The 24744-nt window shown below is 32.4% G+C and overlaps 1 protein-coding gene and 2 long non-coding RNA genes across 7 annotated transcripts; 1 reads left to right on the top strand and 2 right to left on the bottom strand.

Moving 5' to 3' along the window:
* Positions 1-682: 682 nt before the first annotated feature.
* LOC149489808 (uncharacterized) lies at positions 683-13149 on the bottom strand. 3 transcript variants are annotated; one of them, XR_016318349.1, is made up of 3 exons: positions 12966-13140; positions 1178-1227; positions 803-843 (listed from the first exon to the last, which is right to left on the bottom strand). It is a non-coding gene; the product is annotated as an uncharacterized LOC149489808 (long non-coding RNA). The 3 variants fall into 3 exon arrangements; XR_016318350.1 differs by having other exon boundaries at positions 683-1227; positions 13068-13149; XR_016318348.1 differs by having other exon boundaries at positions 683-1227.
* LOC149489809 (uncharacterized) lies at positions 5592-8766 on the bottom strand. The gene is made up of 2 exons (XR_016318351.1): positions 8728-8766; positions 5592-5832 (listed from the first exon to the last, which is right to left on the bottom strand). It is a non-coding gene; the product is annotated as an uncharacterized LOC149489809 (long non-coding RNA).
* On the top strand, positions 12472-24273 carry LOC149489807 (uncharacterized). 3 transcript variants are annotated; one of them, XM_089714581.1, is made up of 27 exons: positions 12472-12904; positions 13273-13443; positions 14117-14242; positions 14461-14548; positions 15183-15342; positions 15642-15765; positions 16087-16226; positions 16386-16471; positions 16714-16825; positions 17213-17433; positions 17603-17700; positions 18085-18163; positions 18400-18455; positions 18548-18605; positions 18806-19113; positions 19438-19504; positions 19620-19723; positions 19964-20064; positions 20229-20403; positions 20704-20880; positions 21444-21577; positions 22305-22431; positions 22744-22830; positions 22977-23037; positions 23203-23324; positions 23642-23702; positions 23774-24273. In XM_089714581.1, the coding sequence occupies exons 1-27, from the start codon at positions 12752-12754 to the stop codon at positions 23839-23841; spliced, it is 3264 nt and encodes a 1087-aa protein (XP_089570707.1). In that variant the 5' UTR covers positions 12472-12751; the 3' UTR covers positions 23842-24273. The 3 variants fall into 3 exon arrangements, with proteins under 3 accessions (XP_089570707.1, XP_089570708.1, XP_089570709.1); XM_089714582.1 differs by having other exon boundaries at positions 12479-12904; positions 23642-23693; XM_089714583.1 differs by lacking the exons at positions 15183-15342; positions 15642-15765; positions 16087-16226; positions 16386-16471 and having other exon boundaries at positions 12518-12904.
* Positions 24274-24744: the final 471 nt, after the last annotated feature.

The following is a 24744-nucleotide window of genomic DNA, read 5'->3' as shown; positions in this document are numbered from 1 at the left end:
ATACAACAAAAATAAATTCAATCAAATGTTTTTCAGATCATCCTTATTCGTAATATCATATCTTATCAGTTATTATACGATAAAGGTACTTAATCGCTCAATTAGTATGTTTAAAAAATAAATCTGTTAACCGTTTCGCTTTATGAATATAATAAATATATTATATTGGATTTCAGTAGGTATTAGCCAGCATTAAAAAAAAATTAGAGGTAAAGTTTCTTTATAGATAGTATACCTAGGTATATCTACTTAGGTAGGTTTCTGTAAAAATTCTGTAAAATGGCTCTGCCATTTTATTAAAGCTTCTGCTAATTAACTTCCTATTTTCGCGTCGTTTTATGATAATATACGTATATAAAGAATTACGTAATGATGAATCATGTAAGTAGATAAACATATTTTGTGATAGTTGCATTTTATCTCCGCGTTGTCAAAATGATCATCTAGAGTGGAATAAATAAAATAACCGTATAAAATATCACTTTTAATAAAAAAAAAATCTTAATTACAATCACAAAATCATTATTTAAAATAAGAAATTATAAAATAATAACATTGTTTGAATTTACTTTAGTTAAAATCACTAGGTGATTATTATTTGCTATAGACACAGTACTTATTCTTAGTGCCCACGTGGTAGGTACCTACAAGTGAGATCAAACAAACAAACAAACAAAAATACTTTATTGTGCACCAGGACATAAAAATTACAAAATCAAATGTATAAAAGAAAGAGACACAGTTGAGCACAACAGGCGGTCTTATCGCTAAGACAGCGATCTCTTCCAGACAACCTGGTGGTCAAGGAGAAACAGTGGAAGTAAAAGTGAGATCGATCGAAGTCTGAAAATTTACAAAAAGGAGAATTAGTGGTCGGAATCGAATTAATAAAAAAACACAATTGATTATAGATACGTCGCAGAATGGTCGCAGATTACCAAATATTACACAATTTAATGATTTCAAATAATAAACCACTTGTATTATAATTAACGTGCCTTATCATTATAAAACACAATCTCTTTTACATAATTGATACTTTCGAGTTAATTGTTTTTATTTTCCTAATGCAGTTAAAATGTATCGCAACTTTTTTCTTTGAATAGATACAGAATAAATAAAACGATTGATGATAAATAATAATTAAACAAAAATATTTTACGTTCCAAGATCCTACCGCAGTTATCATCGATCATCGATCACCATCAACCAGTCGACACTTGAGTCCTGTAACAATTCAATGCTGTAGGTTACCACTTAATAAAAAATGCAATAATAGTTGGACGTATAAAAAAAGACGGACGCCATATTACGAACAAACAACGTGAAGCCACCGTAGTAAGCTAGCGATCGTGTAAAGACAATGAACCCGCACACACTCTCACCATAGTAAGCTAGTCGGCCGCCATTACGTCGTGAACTACCGACTGATTAACTGCGTCAGGGCGTTTGTCCACTACAAGGAATTTTACGGTCCGGCATTCCGATTTTTTACGGTCCGGTATGGCACGCCATTAATCTATATACTAGCTTGTGCACTATACGTAATTTTACTGTCCGACATTTTACTTTTCCCTATTCCGGATGGTTTTTTGTGTCTACGAGTCGCTGTAGGTATAATTGTTTTCGAATGCCCACTTGCTTGGATTTTACTGTTTTTACTGCATATGCCAATTGAAAGCAAGCTCTTGTTTTACTTTCTTTTAGTTGGCAATGAGATTTGAGAAGTCGGTATTGTTATTTTATATACATTGACCAAGCATTGACCTATAATTATTATCTAAGTAAGTGTTGGTAAGTTAAAGTTCAAGTGGGAATAGCTTTAGCTCCTCGTCACCGATTAAAATAAATAAGTGAAACACGCATTTTAAATCTCTTACGGAACTTTACTTTTTATTATAACGAAATAATATAATATTTCACCTTCTATATTTTTTACTCGTTTCTTGTAAAATGCAAAAACAATCATTTATGATAACATTATACCGCTAAACTTCCTTGAACTGTACCGCACTGATCCGAGTAAAGACGGACAGGTGCACAAGCAATTCATCGGTTTTTTCATGCCACACCGGACCGTAAAAAATCGGAATGCCGGACAGTAAAATTCCTTGTAGTGCACAAGCGCCCTCACTGTTTCACAAAAAATATTTAAAAAACCATTTAACCACGCAAGACGGCATCTTGCGTGGTTAAATGGTTTCGCAACAGAATTTTAAATAACAAAACACAAGGGATTACATTCCACACGGAAGCAAGTTATTTCTTTCATGTTTTAATGACAAAATTATTACGGCAAAATTTATAGAAAAAAATACAGCCGCCATTGTCATCAGGACAGCTGTTGCCATAGTGTTGCCATGGCAACATGGCACACACACATGGATGCCGCCATTACTAGGCTTCACTCAATGTTTAGGCGATACTCCGTCCGTCTTTTTTTATACGTCCATGAGTTACCTAATAGGTATATTTCTTATAAATTAAATAAATACTTGAAGTCCTTAAAACCGTAGTTCCAAAAATACGAGTGAAATGTCAATAGAAATTAAAAAGAAAGCAATAATTACAACTAAGTTAGAAAGCTACATACTAAGTTTGCTAAGTTAGAAACTTTTGTAATATTGCAATTGTTTTTAATAAAAGAATACTAAGAAAGAATAAAGATAGCTATGTAAGAAATCTATTTATAGTGGGCGCCACAATCATTATTCGCCCGGGGGACCCGGGGTGAAACTCGAGATGTCTCCAGCTTGTTATCACTGTGTCAACCATTTTGAAATTTTTAGGTATTTTGTTGTAAAAAAAGAAGTAGCAAGATTTTTTTTACCATTTGAGCACACCATTAACCATTTGATTGTAGAATAAATGGATCTTATTATATTTTTTTTAACTCGCTAACGGGCTCGTTCCTGGGCGTAGACAGAGAATCCAATAGACACCGGCAATGCGTGTCGCAGAAAGAGATAAAAAAGAATACGTCACAATATTTAGGGTTACCATGTGAGGGAAAATTTACCCCGCAATTTGTAAGATACAAATCTCTCAATATCATTATTCACATAACATAAGTGGATAATAATGAGATATCCACATTACATATAGGTATATTAAGAAGAGCTGGAACGTCAACACATTTACCCATTGCACATGTTAGGCCGGGAGATACTGACACAAAATTTCGGGTCATTTGTAACAGGATGGCGGTCTAGAGGGGTCTTAGTACGCAATGACAAAAAGAAAAATGATGGGCAGAACGCTGGTATCTGCGGACTAGTCGCGTGGGCGTTAGTCACACTCGTCGGATAAATAGCGAAAGTCCAACGATTTGTAACACAAAAATTTTAGAATTTACCGATAGCCCTTAAAAAAGATGTAGGCGGTAGTGTCATGCCATACAGTTACGATGTGACTTACAGTCCGCCATACCGACGTGAATGATTACCTGTGCCAAAGTTAGTCTGGTACAAATGTTTGAATTGTTTTTTTTTAATCAACGCATCGCGTCGGTATGGGGGGCTGTAAGTTACACCGGAAAAGTATGGCATGACACTACCGCCTACATCTTTTTTATGGGCTATCGGTGAATTCTAAAATTTTTGTGTTACAAATCGTTTGACTTTCGCTATTTATCCGACGAGTTCGACTAACGCCCACGCGACTAGTCCGCCGGTACCAGCGTTCTGAGTTCTGACCATCATTTTTCTTTTAGTCATTGCGTAATAAGACCTTTGTAGAACCGCCATTCTGTTACAAATGACCCGAAATTTTGTGTCAGTATCTCCCGGCCTATGTATGTGTCATATTTTGCAATTGTTTATAAATACAGGGTGATGTAATTGGTGTAGTACGAATATCTAAAAATCTATGAAGAATTTTGTGATACAGTAAATGGAAGAATTATAGACTATTTTACAGTATTTAATAAAATCATTTAATTTTTTGTTCATTTTCATTAGAAATGTCAATTTTTCTCACCAAGGTGGAAATTTGGATGATAAGGATCTTGTTAGAAAAATATAAATTTTGACTAAAATCGGCATTTTTTTTTTCAAAAATCAAATTACTAATTAATAGTGTTATCTCACATTATTAAAAAAAATAAGCCAAACTATACACAATTTTTACCTACTTGATGCAATCCTCAAAGATCATGGACATAGTGTATTGCGCCTTCCACCATACCATCCAGAACTCAACCCAATAGAGTTACTATGGGGCATAATTAAAGGGAAAGTAGCATCACAAAATGTGAACTTTAGCTTGAAAACTGTGGAAGAATTATTTAGAAAGGAAGCAAATGCTATTAGTCTGGATATGTTTAGTTTGGAGAAAGACGCGAGAACATGAGGAAAAATATATTCAATTAGAACCAAAAGTAGATAATTACACTGACTCATTTATAATAACATTAAGAAATTCCGACAACGAAACATCGAGTTCTTCGAACGATGAAAGTTACAGTGAAGTAGAAGATTACGATTATGATTAAATAGATTCTTCTTCTTCTCTATGGATACTGCTTTCTGAATTGGTGGTAAATGTTAAAACTGTTAAACTGTTATGACGATTCAAAAGTGCTTCTACATAGAAGAAGTCTAATTGTATAAATGTTTGAGTTTGAGTTTAAAACCAATAGTGTGAAAATTATACAATAAACATGTAACACATATTTGTTAGCGCGTATTGGTAGGTATTACGTACTTACTACAAATATAATATTTCTTAGATATCTTTACTCGACCAAAGTCAGGAATTTAATTATTATTTGATAATTGAATGATTATTAATACTTTTATCCAATTGATTATAGAATAAATAATTAACTTCATCAATTGATTTACTTTTAAATTATAATTTTACAGGTAAATTATGAGAGCTTTCATAAGTAATTATATTTGCATATATATTATATATATCTACAACGCACCCATTTTACAATTCAAGTCTAAAATGAAACTAGAGTCGCATTTATTTTTGAACATACTGTAAGTGAAATTGCATAAGTGTGAGTACTGTGAACATGCCAGCTTTCCCTAATTGACCGATACTTACATGTTTATACTAATATTATAAAGAGAAAATGTTTGTAATTATGTATGTACATATGTATGTATGGTTTTCGGAGCGCAGCTAGTATATAATAAACATATTACTTTTAGATGGGTAATACATATTATGTATATACACATACCTATATATTATATAATCCATACTATATAATATTATAAATGCGAAAGTAACTCTGTCTGTCTGTCTGTTACTCAATCACGCCTAAACTACTAAAACAATTTGCATGAAATTTGGTATGTAGATATTTTGATACCTGAGAAAGGACATAGGCTACCTTTTATTGCGAAATATGTACCACGGGCGAAGCCGGGGTGGACCACTAGTATGTATAATATATATCATTATCATAATCCCATATAAAAATGTGTATGTAATGATAATGTAGATGAAAACTCGATTGTTCATTATTTTTTATAAAATAAAATAAAAAAAATAAAACAATGTTTATTTTCGTAAGTATTAACAGATACACACGTTAATTATATTGACCGACCCGCGAACGCGCAAAAAAAACGAAATTTACTTAATAATAATTTATTGTAATAAAAAAATTACATTTAAATTATCTCTAACTTAATTAACTACGTCCCTCCGGTTCAATGTTGGAAGTTGGAACCAAGAGTGTCCATTGTCTTCGGCGGGGCAGCGTCGCGGTGGTGGTAATTGCCGTAATACTTTCTAACCTTCGGGTTTGGTTTCCAATCTGTTCATCCTGTAGCTACAATCCAAATTTGTCGTAAATTATCCGGTTCAGGAAAACTGGAACAAGCCATTGAATATTTCAGATATTTAATTGGCTAAACTGTACATTATAGGGCGTGGAGTTGAGAGTCGTAATTTTTTTTGTGGTTAGCTATTGTCCTATGGAACCTAAATCTGAAATTTCACAGCGCGAAAACTTTTTGTTTTTGAGTCACGAATTTTTGAAAATCGGAAAATTTTACTCCATTTTAACTTTGAAACGCGAACTTACTGTTATGACAGTGTCAAATTGACCTACAGCGATTGTCAAACGCGTTTCATTTCAGGTAAAACATTTCTATCTAACAAAAAAAATATTATAATTTAAATTTTATTTATGAAATTTGTATATTTTTTAACAACAACATTAAAAATAATTATTATTAAGTATAGTTTTTGTAAAATAGATTAAATAAAATAAAATTATTAATATTCGCAATGTATAATTTAACAAAAATATTAATCGAAGTGTCTAGTAGTCCGCTAAACGGATGAATAAAATAAATTAGTCGTCCGATTACCGGATGAATAAAATAATTTAATCGTCCGATTATTCGGATTACTAGATAACCTTTTAACACTAAAGCTAGTTGGGTTGGACTAAAGCAAAGGGGGCGCAGGACTTTTGATGGAGTTGGTGTCATTTTAACACCTATTTATTATTGTTTTATCGTAAAGATAACGCTAATATAAGCATGTTTTATAGGAACAACTTTTCTCTAAAATCAAAAATGGCGGAGATATTCACCCTCAATTCGTTAGGTTAGGTTTAGGTTAGGTTAGCCTTTAGGTTAGGTTAGGTTAGGTTAGGTTTCTTAAAAAAAAACTACACAGAAATAGGAGCCCCGCGAAGCGGGGCTCCGTCGACGCGCAAAAAAAAAATCAAGTTAGGTTAGGTTAGCCGTTAGGTTAGGTTAGGTTAGGTTTCTTAAAAAAAAAAACTACACAGAAATAGGAGCCCCGCGAAGCGGGGCTCCGTCGACGCGCAAAAAAAAATCTAGTTTAGGTTAGGTTAGCCGTTAGGTTAGGTTAGGTTAGGTTTCTTTAAAAAAAAAACTACACAGAAATAGGAGCCCCGCGAAGCGGGGCTCCGTCGACGCGCAAAAAAAAATCAAATACCTACGTGTGCCCTCCTCCCCCCACAAAAAACCTATAATACGTGCGGCAGTTCTCTAAAGAAACCCCGATAACCTAACTATATAGATAAATAGATGTTATCGGACGATTAAATTATTTTATTCATCCGGTAATCGGACGACTAATTTATTTTATTCATCCGTTTAGCGGACGACTAGCGCTGTCCAATATTAATTGTACGCTTTGTACCGTGGAACAAAACAATAACGACGTCATTTTCAGTTACCGTTCGTTTGCCACCTTTCAGTCGAGATCGTTTCGTGCGTACTCCTGTTAAGCCCTAAAACTGTACAAAACTATTAAACTTTTACTTTTAGCATACAAATAGGTAGCGAGGAGCGAAGCGACGAGCGTGTTAGGTTAACATTTGAACTGCCGCACGAGCCGAGCGAGCGAAGCGAGCGTGCCGCGGCAGCGGCCGGCGAGTGCCAGAAGCGACTTTAGGGCGATTCCCACTCAAACAAAAAAAAAAAAACTACAGGTCATACTAATGTCTATTACATTAAATCTGTCATATTTCAAATCAAAGAGCTAATGCAATATTACTAGTATTGAAAACTATTATTGTAAAGTAATAATTAATATTAATTGCTTCAGATCAATGTGGAACTGGAAAAAAATACCTAAAGCAAAGGGGGCGCAGGACTTAGAAAATTTTTGATGGAGTTGGTATCATTATAACACCTATTTATTATTGTTTTATCGTAAAGATTACGCTAATAAAAGCATGTTTTGTTGGGGCAACTTTTCTCTAAACTTGATAATTACCAAGATACATGACGGATTGTAAAATGTAAATTTTTTCAATGATGGAATATTATGTATTCAATATTAAGCTGCGAAAGTCCGAATCTAGCTAAAAAACGTTACGCTAAAATAAGCATTGCATTATCATAAGACTTGCCACAGAACCGAAGCTGTCAACCCCGAATTCCACGTGGTCTTGTTTGCCCTACCCCTAGAGTGTATGTAAAAAGCCGGAGGCGCGGAGGGAGAGCAGCCCTCGCCCGCCGTGACAAAGCTCGGGAGCCGTGCGGAGCGGAGCGGCTGAGGCTGGTCGCCGAAGGCGACCAATAAGCTGAAGCTGCGAAGTGGAGTACGGGCGACCGTGCTTTGTCACGCAAGGGCGGAAGGGCTGCACTTCCCGTAGCGCCGGAGCTAAGGCAGTGTCTGAGACAATATAAAAAAGACATGAGGAGATAGGGAAAGGGTTAGGTTAGGTTTTATCATCAATCTTTGAGGGCGAATATCTCGGCCATTTTTTATTTTAGAGAAAAAGTTTTTTTTATAAAACATGCTTATTTTAGCGTTTTGAATAAAAATTATGTATTTTATGATTCCTATACAATTTTCACTTTAGATCAAAAATTTTCTAAGTCCTTACTTTGCGCCCCCTTTGCTTTAGGCGGACCAAAACTTAATTTGTAAATATCTCGAAAACTATTAATTTTCGCGCCCCCCCCTTTACAGGGGAAGTTCCTAGTACCCACCCCCCCTCTCTCCACCCCCCACTACCCCCAAATTCCACGCCCTATAATGTACAGTTTTACCATTTAATTAAATACACACTGCAGAATATATATTATTATTTCCCATAATAGTGGGTAACAATTTGTAGAAAAGTTGGCAACACAAAATTTTTTAGGTTAAAATTTATAATTGTTATTTTTGTGGTTTTTAAACAATGTATTCAAGTCAACAGCACGTGATACACAATATATTAACACGCTGAAATATCATGAAGGCCTATAAACTGATAAAGAGTTGTATACTTACGAGTGAAAAGACAATCCAGGCATTTTCGTTCCACTATCACTTTAACCCTTATTCAAACGCGAGCCTGTGGAGGAGCTAACAAAAAAGTAATATACGTTCCTGGGTAATTTTGGGTCGTAGATTTCAAAAATACACACAAAAAAGGGGTTAGTGGGGGGGAAGTACCCTTTTTTCGGTGGGAAGTATATATCCCGTCATCTGTTCTCTCTTGTAAAAAGTTTGGAAAGGTGGGAACTATAGCTCCCAGTGTCCACTCCAGACATCAATATTTTAAAACACTAGTTAGTTGCCCTGACTCCACTTGTGAATTTAATGTTATCGTAAAAAATTATAAAGATCAAGTTTTTTAATAAAGGAGGTGAAAGTACTCATCAATGCAAGTTTCTTTTACTGAGGAAAGAATTCGGGAATTGAAAAATGAATGACTTCAACATAAAAATGGCATTTTTCTAAAACAAAATAAAAACAATACGTAAATACTCATGTATTGAGTTAAGATTTCTAATTATCTGATCAGGAAATAACGAATAACAATAAATAAGTTGCTTATACCAACTAAAAAAGATGTTTTAGACAAACAGATTTTATATATAGAATTTCCGAATGTCGTGTGCAGTGACGAACACTGGGATGATATCTTCCCACTTAAAGACTTAATTTCAATCGACTCTACCAAGGTATATACGAAAGATTCTGGGCATATTTTTACGTTTCACGCAACCGTAATATAGTCTAGTTTACATAGCTAGAACTCAAATCTACTTATCTAATTTTTTTTGAGCACTACACCAAAAACTAAAAAATAACGGTCGTTTTCGGCTGCAAAATCACGTCACCTGACTTTGACGTGTGTTTACCATGACATGTAATAATTCTCTGAAAACTGTTTCCATGAAAAAAAGTTCTCTAAAATGTTAAGATTGCGTAGATAAATATTACACTGCATTAGATTTAAGCATATAAAAATAAAACACGATTTACTTCAAACTGAGACGTGGGAAGTATAGCTCCCAGCGTTTTAATAAGGGTTAACACCCTTTAACGCTACACCGCACCATGGTATTATTTTATAAGGTATTAACAGTAAGAGCGTTTTCACATTATCCGATCCGATATCGGATATCGGACGCCGATAGCCGATATCCGATATCGGATACAATTTTCCCTTTCACATTGTCCGATAAAATCCTTCCGATATCATCATGAGTGTTGCCAGAAATTTTTAGAGAAAACTAAACTAAATTGCCAGTTGATAAAAAAAAGTATAATTAAAAAAATTCAAATGATAGATCATAATTGTACATACATTAAAAATAACTACGTAAAAAAAAACAACTTCAAAAAAAGAAAAGTAAAATGTAAAAAAGATTTGATATCATTAATTACTGCATATATTATTTAGATGTGCTATTTACTAAATAGTTTTGATATCGGTCATTTGTATAGTATATGTTAACACAATATTATAAATTAAATAAATTTATATCAATACCTACTACAACCTAGTATTAGTTAATAGTTGTAGTAATACATATTATGTATCAGTAAATACCTTTCAAAATCTATTAAATGTATTTTTAACAAGACGTACCTAGTCATTTAGTAATAAGTTTAATTTTTTCACTATATATACATTTATAAAAGTTCATGTAGTACCTATGATAAATTTATTAAGTGATACAATCTTTGTTCACATTTTCTATTCTTTTTCTTATTACACTGTAAATAATATTGTCACCCGTTCAAATATATATTTAATAATATGATTGTTGTAATTTCCCGTGAGTAAAGATACATAAATTATTTTATTGTCATAAGCAATTATTTTAGAATTAAAAGTTTTCAAATATTCTTTGTTGTTAATTCAAAATAAAAATAAAATCGGTGTGAAATCTCCTCCTTTTTTTGAAGTCGGTTAAAAACAAAGCACTCAATGACAACAATACAATAAACAGCACAACCACAGAGCACAACCAACATCCGAGTAGGAGGAGGAGCGAGGCAGAATGAGTTAAAATAAAGATGATAGACACTAATATTTTCGAAGATAGATATTTGAATTTAAGAACGCAATATATTTTTGTTTACTTCAGTTCAGCCAATTGCCGTATATTTTAATACGGTAATTAAAATAGCTGCCGTATAAATCGTTTTTTTAATGCCTATAAATACTTAAATGTGTGATTTCTTAATAAAAAAAGGTTTCTTTTAATAGAAAGGATTTTAGGCTAAAGCAAAGAATTTTTTTAAAGATTTAGCGCTCTATAAGACTGAAAGACACAAACTAGTGCTTTTTTGCTGTTGGTATACTGCCTTTTCGAAAATTGAGTTGGCAACACTGAACATTATCGTCCGATAGCTCACGGGCATATCGGTGTCGGCTCCGATATCCGATATCGGATCGGACAATGTGAAAGACAGGTACATATTTCATACATTTTACTTCCCTCCGATATCGGATATCGGCTATCGGCTTCCGATATCCGATATCGGATCGGATAATGTGAAAACGCTCTCAGTCTAAATCATTAAAAACCAAACATACCATGAATTACGTAACTTAGAACATGTAAAAACTATATTTTTAGGGAAGACGATAGTTAGCTGTCAAACTTTGTTTAGCAAAGTAGGTTTCTTTTCTTGAAAAAAGTGGCACGCTGGGTGAAACAAAAAATTTTATCGTTCTCTCTCATTTCTTTACACAACACCGGCATAAGTTGCTCTTTTTCTTGTGTGAATGCGACATAAACTATCAATTTGTCTATTGGTTTCTCTGTCTACGTTCCTGGGTAATTTTCTTTTTGTTTATTTTTTTTTAAAGAACTGATTGGCCTGTCGTGATTGGACATGGGCTCAGTACAACTTTGATAGGATATTTTTATTTTCTGTTATGGCAAGAAGCTTTAACTATTTGCCAGTGTCAAGTAGATAGGATGAGGATAGGATATTTAAAAAAATTATTGTAAGTAGCCTCTGGCTGTTTTCCAATTACAGAGCATAATGCGACTCAGTGCCGCACAATGCCGAATTATGCTGTTGAAACGCACCAGCAGGTTGCGCTAAGTTCAGTGTTGAAAAAAAAATATTCATAGAGTTAGCAATAACCTCATTAATTTGTAAATAAAGTGGTATACATAATAATTGGTTGAAAAATATTTACGGTTATTTTAAGTAATTTGGATTTTGATTATTTCATTTTTTTTCAATGTTTGTACCTTCATCCATAGGTATTTATATTTATTTTTTAACACAATTTGAATTAACTTTGATTATTTCGAAAAAACTACAATGAAACGAAAGCTTTAAAATTTTTTCCAACAATTAATAATTACTAACGATAAATCGATTTTTTTTGTGTGGTGTCTCTCAATGTTAGCCAGAAGGGCTTCTTTCTACATTTTAACGCGGACGCGAGGGTGAACTGAAGGTTCACCCTGGTAGCGACATGCACAAGGGCGTCCCCCCTTGACGGGGATCTCGAACCTCGGCTTGGGCTGACGCTTGAGTGGAGGAGGCCAGAAGGGCCCTAATCGGACGGGGATAAATCGATTGCACGCATCAATTCACGCGCATTACTTTTTCTAGTGCTCGATTGTGCGAAGCGTTGCTGTAGTTGGAACATTCAACGTTAAGCATTATGCCGCATAATGCGCTCTAGTGCTGTAATTGGAAAATGGGGTCTAACTACCGTCTGGCTTATGCGTTATGTTCTAACAAATGAACAAAAAATCATAATGATACACACATGTCTGTGATGATACCACAATGATACAATAGGAATCGCTAGCGACATCTTGTACCAAGCAGTAGAAATGATTGTCGCTAGTGAGAAATTTTTGTATTAACGCTACTAGCCGCTAGGGGCGCTAGGGACTAGCTAGCGTCAGTATGCCGACGAAACGGAGCGCTAGTGTATATTGACGAAATAGTGAGTGTAATTTAGTGGCGTAAAATATTAAAGAGGTTATGTAGAAAATAAGGATTTAAAGTGTTATAATAAGTGTGAAAATATAAGTTACACAAAATGGAGAAAAGAAAAGAAACTTTCAGTGGGTCCCAGATGTGTCGGTTTTGTTTATCTCAAACAACGCCGTTGATGAACTTGTATGAGAAAAGTCAATCTCCGAGGGATCCTGCTAATATTAAATTTAAGATTTTATCATGTCTTTCCTTAGAGGTATGTATAATATGTCAGTTTATAAAAATATAAGCCAACAAAAAGAGAAAATAGTACCTACAATGGACGCCACCTACCCTTTATCACGCTATTCGCTAACAGAGTTAAATGGACAAAAAATAAATTATTGTGATGCCTCATTATTCACTTGGCAAATACATACATAATTTTTGTTGGTTTGAGCGATCATCGTTTACAATTATTTTACAGTTATTCGTGAAAAAGAACAAAATGCGGTGATGTTATAGTATGTCAAATAATTGACCTTATTTAGGAGCGCCACCTAGTGCTTAAGAATGATAATTAACAAAAAATGTAATTTACAAATTAATCCAAAAATATTATATGAATGATATGTATTTTTTTAGGTTTTCCCTTCAGACAAGATGCCTGCATACATATGTGAGCGTTGCAAATTCTTCATGAATATATTCCATGACTTCAAAAAAGTCTGCCGGCAAGCAGATGAAGCTATTCTTAAATATATTCAGAATGGTACAGCATTACAAGCTATGTCATGGCCTAGACAATTATTGAAAGTAAGTAAACAACTATAAGTCAATAAGAATAATTTCCCATTTATATTATAGGTAATTACTGGGAATCTAAAGTAAAAAGTTAATAACTGAATGATCAATCTTCATAAACTAGGTTTACCAATGCCAGAAATAATTTGGCGAACATGGTTGCCACTAATATTGATCCAGTTTGAAATGATTGCAAGGACTGTAAATAAATTTTATACCATATTTCATATTAGGGTTGATAAACATTATCTAGAATAATTTAACAATTGGATTCATTTTTATTACAATTGTTATTAGGTTTTTATTAAAACTTTACATCCTTATTTCATAAATGGTCATCCGCTGAGGTTGAATGATAATAGGAAGCAAAGTGTTTTTGTAAATTTACAAATAATTGTATTAGTTATGACTCGCAGGTTCACTTGCATTAATAAGGGAAAAAAAACATTTAACACAACAAATTTTTCATAACAAATATATCAGTCCATGAAATTTGTGCATTCAACCAAAATAACAAAGTCTTTAGTTTTATAGCTTTATAATATTAGTATAGATGAATATGAAATGAATCAAGCATGTCTGAAATTAACAATTTAAAAGTTTGTATATGCCAGTATGCAAATTACAATAAAGTTTTAGTATATGTATACATATTATGTATCTAAATGCTCTATTTTTATTCTAGCTGCACAACAATTCAAAGAAAGAATCTGTAGTTAAAACGGTTGTGGAGAGTGGTGCTACTGTACAAGTTTCATCACAAGATACCTCTGATACTGAGGATGAAGATGCCAATGTTTACAATGTTAAGGTAATTTTTGTGTAACTTTCTTTTGTCATTTACCATTTAAGTCACATTTTATTATAGGGCTCCTTGGAATTGAGCTAGCGTTAGAAACAAATTGAAAGAAATAAGTATAGCTATTTCAAAATTGTATATAGAGAACCGAACCAGTACTTGCTTTAGCCCTACCTGAGGTATATATACTATTTATTTATTTATAAATACAATAAATGTTCATTTTACAGATAGGTGATGGCAATGATGAGGCAAAAACAACACAAGTTAAAGTAATAACTAGCGATCAACCAGAAAAGCCCAAAACATCTCGAAAAGGTTATTTATACTAGAATTAATTGCACCTTATTCCTTTTTTATATGAATAAAAGTAATATATAAATAATCTGTAAACTTGTGTTATGGGGTTTAAGTCATTCCCTGCTAACAGCTAAAAGCACTATGTGACTAGTTATTTATATATTGCTTCCCCTAGTACTTACATAAATTTATAGTATATGTGTGTTCATAGCTTTTTATAAAGTATTTTAGGTTTTTAGTAAAAAGCTTACTGTTTTATTTTATGCACGTTTTGTTTTGTTTTATCTTATTTTTTCAGTTATGCCTTTTGATATATAAGTATGTGTGCTATTGATATTTTGAAACAAGTTTTGTGAATTAAGAAGTGCTGTGTAAAATTAAATAAGGTAAAATAATTATGTATTTATAATCAGCATCTACTTTTATCGGCTAAGAATTTAAAACAACTTACAACATATTAAACTTTTGATGATATAATGTAAGTTAACATTACAAAGTGAGTAAGAATTAACTTCAACTGCAAGAGAAATAAAATTGAAATAATACATAAATAAAATTTTGTACCATTATAAAGCATTTCTAGTCAGCTATTAAACCTTTTTTATTAAATTGTATGTTTTAACATGCGAGAGGTACATTTTCCTTGGTTCAGATCCAATAGACAGGTTTCCGAAGCCAGAAGAGGCAGAATTGGACAAAGGTTGCTGGCCGTGTGATGAGTGTGATCGCACATACCCTTTACAGCAGATGTTGCAATTACATAAACGGCAAAAGCATAGAGAGAGGAATATACAGTGTAACCAGTGTGATGCGTAAGATATAATTCCATTTATTTTTGCTTGTTTGATTTCTGCGGTAATTGAGGTTTTAAAATATTTACCAAAACAACTTTCAGTCTTTCCTTGATTAATAAAAGATTTATTTTTATATATTTTTTTTTCGATTCTTTGAAATACTATTGGCACTTATTTTTCTTCTTAGAATATAAGTGTTAACTTATAAAATTTTCATTATTAAAAAATTTGAGGTTTGTTTTACCGCAACAATTAAGAACAATGTTTGATTAGTAATTATTGGGTTTTCTAATGTAATCCCTTCTCTTTTTTTGCAGCAAATTCTTCACAAAATATGACTTGATGACACATCAACTGCGTCACTCTGATGAAATGCCATTCCAGTGTGTCGCGTGTGATAAGAAATTTAAGCGCCTGATCATTTTAAAAAGACACGAAAAGGTAAATATTAAAAGTATATCATACAAAAATCTCTTATTGTATATTTTTTTCAAAAAATTTCATTGATCATTTGCTTCTATTGGTCTACAGAGCTTTCTTTCCTGAAAGTAGCTTATTCAAACAAATTCTTTTGCTTTATTGTATTAAAATTAATACTTTGTATATTTACTTCTTGATGTAATTACATTTTATATAGTAAAGAAAAACAATTCACTAGCTCCGCTTTATTTAGAATTTTTTTTATTGTAATTTTTTTATTATATTAAAATGTATGGAGTCCTTAAGTTCATTCTTAAATAATAATTAATGATAATATTACAGATAATGCATGCAGATTTACCGCAGCAAAGTTGCCCCAAATGCCCAGCGACATTCCTCTCATATGAGGAGCTAACGGCACATCAACAGAGGCACAATCGGCCCAACAACCGCAGTTATAGTTGTGATATATGTACTAAGACGTGAGTTTAATTCATTTAACTAGAGAAATATTTATTAGTAACAATAATGAAGATGTGATTTCAATGGTTTCTAGTCGCAATATTAAATTGGCAACATATTGATGTATAATTAAAATATCTAGTGTGTAATAACTACATATTTGTTGTTTTTCATTACAGATTCAATGTTAAATCTGGTCTCCAAAGACACAAAGACACGGTCCATAACAAGGTTCCCGAATTCAAGTGTGAATATTGTCCTGAGCGTGAGATTTCATTTATCTACTAAAAGCTATGAACATACATATTAGGATTATTTAAGGCACATGCACATTTACTGGTATATTGCAGACAAAATATTTATTGATGACACAAATGGTAATAAAGTAGTATTTTTATGCGCATTATCGGCAAATGTGAGTGTTACATTAGTTTAGTTAGTTCTAAATAGTTTTAGTTGTGCAGTATTCTAGTTATATTGTATTTAACAAGTAATGTTTGTTTCCAGGGTTTGGTTCAATACCGAAGTTGGCGAGACACGTGCGCACGCACGCGGGAGAGCGGCCGTTCCCGTGCAAATATTGCGATAAAAGCTTCCTTAAATCTCAACATTATACAAGGTATTGACTCATAAGATTTTTTCTATGTTCTTTGGTATAATGACATTATCAAACAAATCAAAGATTGCTTATACAAGTTCTGTAGTTCTTTAGTATTAAAAGTCTGCTTATACACATGTAGTCGTATTTCTAGTCTATATCCTTCATTTTCATTAAGAACGCTTTATTATATTTAATTTAATTAGACAATGTTATGTAACAATAGAAGTAGATCTGTGTCTTTGCGTATATTTACTTTTGTTATATTTTTTGGTGCGCAATAATATATTTTTGTTTGTTTGATAGATATTACAACATTCATTTTGTATTTTCTATGGTTTATAGACTAACCACCTACGAAACGTCAATGTAATACGTCAATAACAGCTATTAAACTCCATATTCCAGACACCTCCGTATCAAACACCGTGATAACGTGCGTTCATCACGCAACCAAGATCAAGATGACTCATACCCTTGTGAACAGTGCGATGAAATATTCATAACTCAAGATGACCTGATATACCACTCGGCTATACACGCCACACAGAATCTTATCTGCCCCTTGTGTGAAGAAAAGTTTGAGAATGTGGATAGTGTCACTACGCACATCAAGAGTCATGTTAATGGTTTGTATATTTATTTTACGATAAAAAATATATACGAGCTATCAGTATTCAGAATGCTATATAATATATATACACAACTATTTTATAAAGAAATAAAAAATAGTATACATTCCCTTGCTCAATGACAAGAAACAATTCTGCATGATTAATTTTCTGTTTATTTTACCAGGTCTAGAGTTCATGTGCGACTTTTGTGAACTCATCTTTACAACCAAAGACAAGTACGAGAACCATTTGATGATCGCCCACGAAGAGGAGATTCAGAATGTAAAGTACCTTTTTAATATTTGAAGCTCGAAAACTAGAAATTATTTGCTTCATAGAGAATTACAGACGAAACATGTAAATTAATTGTATTTTTTTTATGAATTCATTACTTTATGTAAATATCATATGTGTATATTACAGACACTAACTATAAAGGTTATAATTTTTCTGATGTGTTTAATTTAGCCCTTAATATTTATCACTAATAATAACTAATATTCGCTACAAATTTTATTTAATATTCATTAAATAAAAAAAATTATGTATAATATTTAAGCGAATAATTATAGTAAACAAGAAACAAACAAAACTTTTTTGTTCCCTTTTCATTATAATGTATGAAACTAAATGACAATTCATAACCAACATGATTTATTTCAATAGGAATTAGGTGAAGAGGAGTTGTCAATGGAAGTAGAGGGTGATGGAATAGAAGATGATGAAGATGATAATTCAATTCAAGGTTTGAATATTCAAATACTTAATATAAAAAAAGATGAATTCTCAACAGTTTTGTATGTGCACTATTAAACTGGGCTAGTAAAGTTAATATTTAAACTATTCGCATAAAATTTTTAGACTTGATTTTAGACAAGGCAAAAAAATTATAATACCATTAATAATCCATTTTAAATTATGAAATTTAATGTTAAACAATGCTTTTGATGTCAAAATAAAATAAGATTAACTTTCTTCTAGTGAAAGATGCAGGTGATCACATGGTGATTGAAATAAAGAAAGCGGACAATTTTATGGTAAGACAAAGAGAAATTAATATTATACAAAAACATTTATTGTTGTAATATAGTAAAATAGAATGTACTGTAATATATTCGTGTTTTCACAGCTTAATCAAGAAGCTCCGGAGGAGGGTGAATATAGGGGAGATAATACTAATTCTGAAGGTACTTTTTTATTTTTTAGTTTAGTAAAAATGAACTGCCTATTATAGGTGCTTTTAAATGTCTGAAATAAAAAAAAATTGAATATAGATTGAATTTGTAAATACTTATATAACAGTATTTTATAAATTTCTTTAGATATTATTAGAGGTTATTTTTTTATTTCTTTTAGATTAATATATTAATCAAAGCTATTGTTTTAGAAAGTGAAGCAGAAACTTCAGCCATCGTCACACCAGCCCGAGAGCCTTCTCCAGTGGTAACAATAACCAACACAAAAGAATTGGCAACCGTGGAAAAAGTACAGAGGGCAAAACAGATTCTGCCGCAAGCTACAGTGATATCCACTCAGGTTGAGGCGAAAGCTTTGGTGTCGACACAAGCTACGATAGTGCCGATACAAACGGCACTACCTGCGCGAACTGTGGTCGCAAATCAACCGAAAAGCACTAAGGCTTCGGTGATTACTAAAGCTAATATACAAACGAATATTCAAATAGCAAATAATCAGGTAGATTTTCTATTTTATTTATTTTTTGTTTTTTTCTGGCGTAGAGTTTTGCTTCGCGCTTCACTTTTTCAACTTCAATATATTTTATTCTTTCTAGAAACTATAAATATACTTTGAATTAACAATGAAATATACATAAAATACATATTCTTTTCCTTATTAAAGAGCATTTTGTCTCATAGTGGAACATGGCAGTTCACTTTTAAAACACATAATTTATGTTTAACCCACTGAGCCCAGAACGGCCCGATCGGTCCACGACACAATAGATTTTCTATTGTGTCTATGATTCCGGGGCCTGAGTTATCAAATAATATTTTTCAGCCTACTCTAACAATTCGCAAACTAGAAGACACCAAACGCAAGGCAGTTGAACCACCTGCTGAAATACGTGAGTTACTTTTACTATTTCTTTATATAAATTATATATATTTAATTTTCTGAATTTAATAAAATAATAAAAAAGAAATTATCATGGTATATAATTTATTCTTATGCCATTTTAGAAGCCAAGAAAGAAAAAGTAAACAAGGTAGAAAGCAGTAACAGCGCTGGCTTTAGTGATAAATCGCTGAGGCTCTTAGAAAAGGAACTGCAAGATCTGAAAAGGGTAAGATGTGTTTATTATAATTTTTCTATATAATATGTACATATTTCATTAAAGTGAATTTTAAAACATGAGTCTGATAATGATTAATATTAAATTTCCCTATTTATTTATGAAGGCTTTACACCTTTAAAAATCATACAATAAAACTCCCCTAAGAATGTATTTAAACAATTGGCGAATAAAGCGATTTCTTCCAGGAAACCATACATTCAGAGATGAACTATTATTTTTATATTTCAGACAAACTCTCGGTCAGACGTAACAAAGACGCCGCCAGTCAAAGCAGTTGATACACCAAAGGGTAGACGTCCGCAAATTATAACATCTACGCCTAAATTAAGGTAAGAATTTGCATTTAATATATTTCTATGTTTCTAATCGCGTCTTGTACGTATTGAAAAAAAAAGAACTGAATGTAGCTATCAAGCAATATATAACAAAATTAATATATGTACATATTACTTTTTTGTATCACTATTACAAAAAATATTTTTACCTGAAACAGATCTAACGATGATAAGAAGTCACAATTGCAAAATAAATCACCCGCGTTCGAGAAAAAGCAAATAGAAAAACGCGTGACAAAGGAAAATAAAGAGCCGAAAGAAGCTAAGGAAATGAAAAACAATGGGAATAAAAAGGAAGATGAAAAAGAGAAGGAGTCCAAAGAGACACCTAAAGTGAGTTATTTTAAAATTACATTTATATTGGCTGTTGTATATGTAGTTGGATTTATTTTATACATTAATTTCTCATTATGATCATAGTGATTCACTTAATAAATTTATTCATACTGATTTCTGTATTTTAATGGAAGAAGTTTGATGTTAACAATTTATATAAATTTAAGAGAAAACGACATATGTATTCTTATGATGACAATATATTTATTTCACCTAATAAAATTAAGTTTCTCGTTTTATTTTACACATCTTGAGTTACTTTTAAAATATTATATTAAAAAGTTAACTAATTTGCAGAGCGTAATCAAAAACGGCACAAGCGACAAGAGCGCATCGGATGAAGGTATCCGCCGCTCCACGCGTCCGTCCAAGATAAAGGACTACGCCAAAATGATACGCGACCGCTCGCACGGGAACTCGGACGATGACGACTCGGATATGGACGATGAGGAGTATACGGAGAGCACTCCAGAGGTATGCAGCATAAATAATAATAGTTATTTTGACGTGACAACGTCTTATAATTCGATAGCGCCGGCTGCACGCACGAAAAAACATGACTCATGCGGCGTTACCTCGCTCTAGGCGTTCCATGTAAGGCTTGAAGTGCAAGCGAGAGCGCGGATCGAGCGACAAAGAAGCACAATCGGACGTTGTCACGTTCAACTATCGTCAGTAAACCGACTTTTCAGACAACCAATTTTTTTAATGTTAGAGCGGGTACCCTAATTTTTTTATCGGGAAATCAGAGCGACACGCATTCAAGCGTCTCCCATGAGCATGAACAGCTATTTAGTATTCAATATTCATGTATAATTTAGGTATGTGTTGTACTCTTAAACACGTAGGTAATATAAAAGGTTATCTCTTCTAGTAGTATGTAGATTTCAGTCCAAGGAAAGTTATAATGTACTTATTGCTTATTTTTTTTGCCAATTAGTCCAATTTCAAATATTATCCTAAAATTTATTCAATAATTTCTCCATAAATTTGTATAGATTCAAAAAAACTATCAGTTCATAAATATATAATTGTAGCCGCGTCAAAAGCGAAGAGCCAGTGTGAAAACAACACCGAAGCCAACACCGCCGGCGTCAGTCGCCACTACACCGACGGCCACGCCCACTCCGAGGAAACGGGGGCGACCACGCAAAGACGCGAATAAAGAAGTGTATGTATATAATACTAGCTGCTCCGCGCGGTTTCACCCCCGTGGCCCCACTCCTGTTGGTCGTAGCGTGATGATATATAACCTATAACCTTCCTCGATAAATGGGCTATCTAACACCGAAAGAATTTTTCAAATCGGACCAGTAGTTTCCGAGATTAGCGCGTTCAAACAAACAAACAAACTCTTCAGCTTTATAATATTAGTATAGATAACTAGAGGTCCGCCCCGGCTTCGCCCGTGGTACATATTTCGCAATAAAAGGTAGCCTATGTCCTTTCTCGGGTATCTAAATATCTCCATACCAAATTTCATGCAAATTGGTTCAGTAGTTTAGGCGTGATTGAGTAACAGACAGACAGACAGAGTTACTTTCGCATTTATAATATTATAGTATGGATAGCCAGGTGTTTCGGTTTTGTCCGTGTTTATTTGGGATAAAATAATTAAAGTAGATATAATCTATTTGAGTTGGTGGAGATGTAGGTTTCTAATGAATTTGTGGAAATAGGTGTAGTAGTTTTTGAGTTAAATCGCAATAAATAAAAGATCAAATATTTCCTCGGAATTAAATTCGTTTTTTTGCACTTCGCTGAATTACTGAGTCATCACACATCAAGCATAATATATTAAAAATAAAGTACATTATATTATGTAACCATTAAACAATCAGTAGTGTGCTAAGTTTTCAAAATATCCACAAATGACTAACTTTATTGTATTCTTTTAGTCCAGAAAAAATAAAGAAAGATGAAAATACAGCAAACGAAAGTAACACACAGCAAAAAGAGGATGAAAGCAAACCAATTGAAGAAGTGAAATCGGAGAAACCGGAGATCTCTGCAACAATACCTTCGGTAAGTATTTTATTTACTAAAACTAGATTTCCGCCGCGGCTTCGCCCGCGTTATTAAAGAAAAACCCGCATAGTTCCCGTTCCCGGTCCCGTGGGATTTCCGGGATAAATTATATCCTATGTGTTAATTCAAGTTACCCTCTATATGTGTGCTAAATTTCATTGTAATTGGTTCAGTAGTATTTGCGTGAAAGAGTAACAAACACACACATACACATCCTCACAAACTTTCGCATTTATAATATTAGTAGGATTAGTAATCTGTTACATTCATTCATATAACTTTTTAATAAAATAACAATCTTTTTTACAGAATACAACCGGGTCTGAACAAGCATCAACGGAACAAAAGTCACAGTCAAATGTAATTCTCTCTCCTACAGGACAGACTTTGAAAAAGGTACAAATATCATAATTGGCACACATTTTATTCTTGAAGTTAAAACCTAGACAATAAAATAATAAAACCATAGAAAATATTTTACATGCTTCATTTGTATCTTGTATTTTAATATGTATATCCATTCTATGTTATTAATTTTACAGGTACCAATTAAAGCCTTGCCTCCCGGAGTGAAACCAATGCCGTTGCCGATGAACGCGCGACGTAAGTTTTTTTTATAATAAAAATTAAAATCATTTAAATAGTCAACTATGATACAATTAATATTTAATTATATCGTCGCTTTTAAGTTTAATTTTAAAGGGAAATATAGTTAATGAATAAGGTACTGGTTTTTTAATAGAAAATTATATGATTTTTATTTTACAGCAATGGGCCAAGGTGAATTGTGTGAAATGCAGATCGGCAAAAAGGTTGTGAAGGTGCAGAAAATTGTAATGACGAAAGCCGAAGTAGAAGCTATGGCTAAAAAAGGACTAGTTGAAATGAAGGTAGGTTATATAATATATGATATATTTATTTTTTTACTATTTAATTGTCCTCAAAATTATGTTTAAAAATTTAGTTTATTACCACAGAAATGAAAGTAATGGCGTAATTATTAATTTTTAACCACATAACTTAGATCAACGAAGATAAAACGTCTGAATTGTCATTAAGATAACAAACTGTAGTGTAATTTTATTTCTTAGAGCTGTGCTTAGAGCGAGTTTAATCATGTAACGAACAACAAAATTACCTACATTAAAAAAATATAAATTTCCTTATATTTAACTGCATATTTTAAAAGTATAATATTAAATTCCAGGACGGCACAATGGTTTTGAAGCAAGGTATCAAATTGCCAACAGCAACCGCAGGTAATAAAGGTCAGTTTTATTTTAATTGTTTCTTTTTATGTCGCATTAAAATGCCTAATAATGATTTTTTTATTCCACAGATGTAAAAGATTCTCCCACTAAGAAAGAAAAGGCAGTTCCAACAAGATGTGATCTCGGAGATGATTAAATATATATTAAAATTTAAATTAGTTTTGTAGTTTCATGAAATAGATGATAAATTATATTATTTTGTGAAACTGTAATAGATTTATTGCAATTATATTAAGTTTCTTTTTCATGTTAATCTTACCTCAAGACTATCGACATCATGTCAATCATATTTTTATTTTATAAGTTTATAAAACAAGAAGCTTGTATACTTGCTACAAAGAAAAAGTAATGTTGGATTGTGTGCTATAACTTATACATCAATGATAAATTTTGGTCTAAGTAAGAATATTTTTCTATTCTAAGTCTATATTGTGTTTTAAAAATATTGTAAACAAATATACAGTACCTATGATTTAAGAATGTCAAATCAAAAATCTCTGTACAGTTTAGCTGTATGCACATTTAAAATATTATGTTTAAATTAGTAAATAAAAATTTATATGTACTAGACGTAACTTTTTTTTCTTACCTTTTCCTTTTAAATTAGCCAAAACGTCTGAATCATGATCAAGTGGAAGGATTTATAAAAAAAATGATGAGTTTCATTTTTCGATTTTATCTGATTAAAAAATATTTTAACTACCTATGATGAGTATGAGAAATAAAATCGTGAAGTTCCACCTAGATAATTATAAACACCCACACGTCATTGACATCCACAAAATTAAATTATAGCACTTACTGAAAATTACATGAAAGATTAAGTCTTATTCATCAATGACTGTGATTTATTCATATGAAAATTATCGTCACCTACCGTTTCTATCTGCGGATGGAAAAAAAAAAAAACGTTTTTCATAGAACGATATATATAATACAAAAAAGGGCATTAGACTCGAGAAAATTTACAAAGCATTATTGATTTCTAATTTATCTATAAAACGTCACAGAGTATACATGTGGTATACATGGTATACAT

The sequence above is a fragment of the Colias philodice genome, chromosome 3 (assembly GCF_061535455.1).
Source record: "Colias philodice isolate Cphi_HAF_F1 chromosome 3, ilColPhil1 Martin Lab GWU primary, whole genome shotgun sequence".
Classification (NCBI taxonomy): Eukaryota; Metazoa; Arthropoda; class Insecta; order Lepidoptera; family Pieridae; genus Colias; species Colias philodice.
This window is presented reverse-complemented; position numbering and strand designations above follow the sequence as displayed.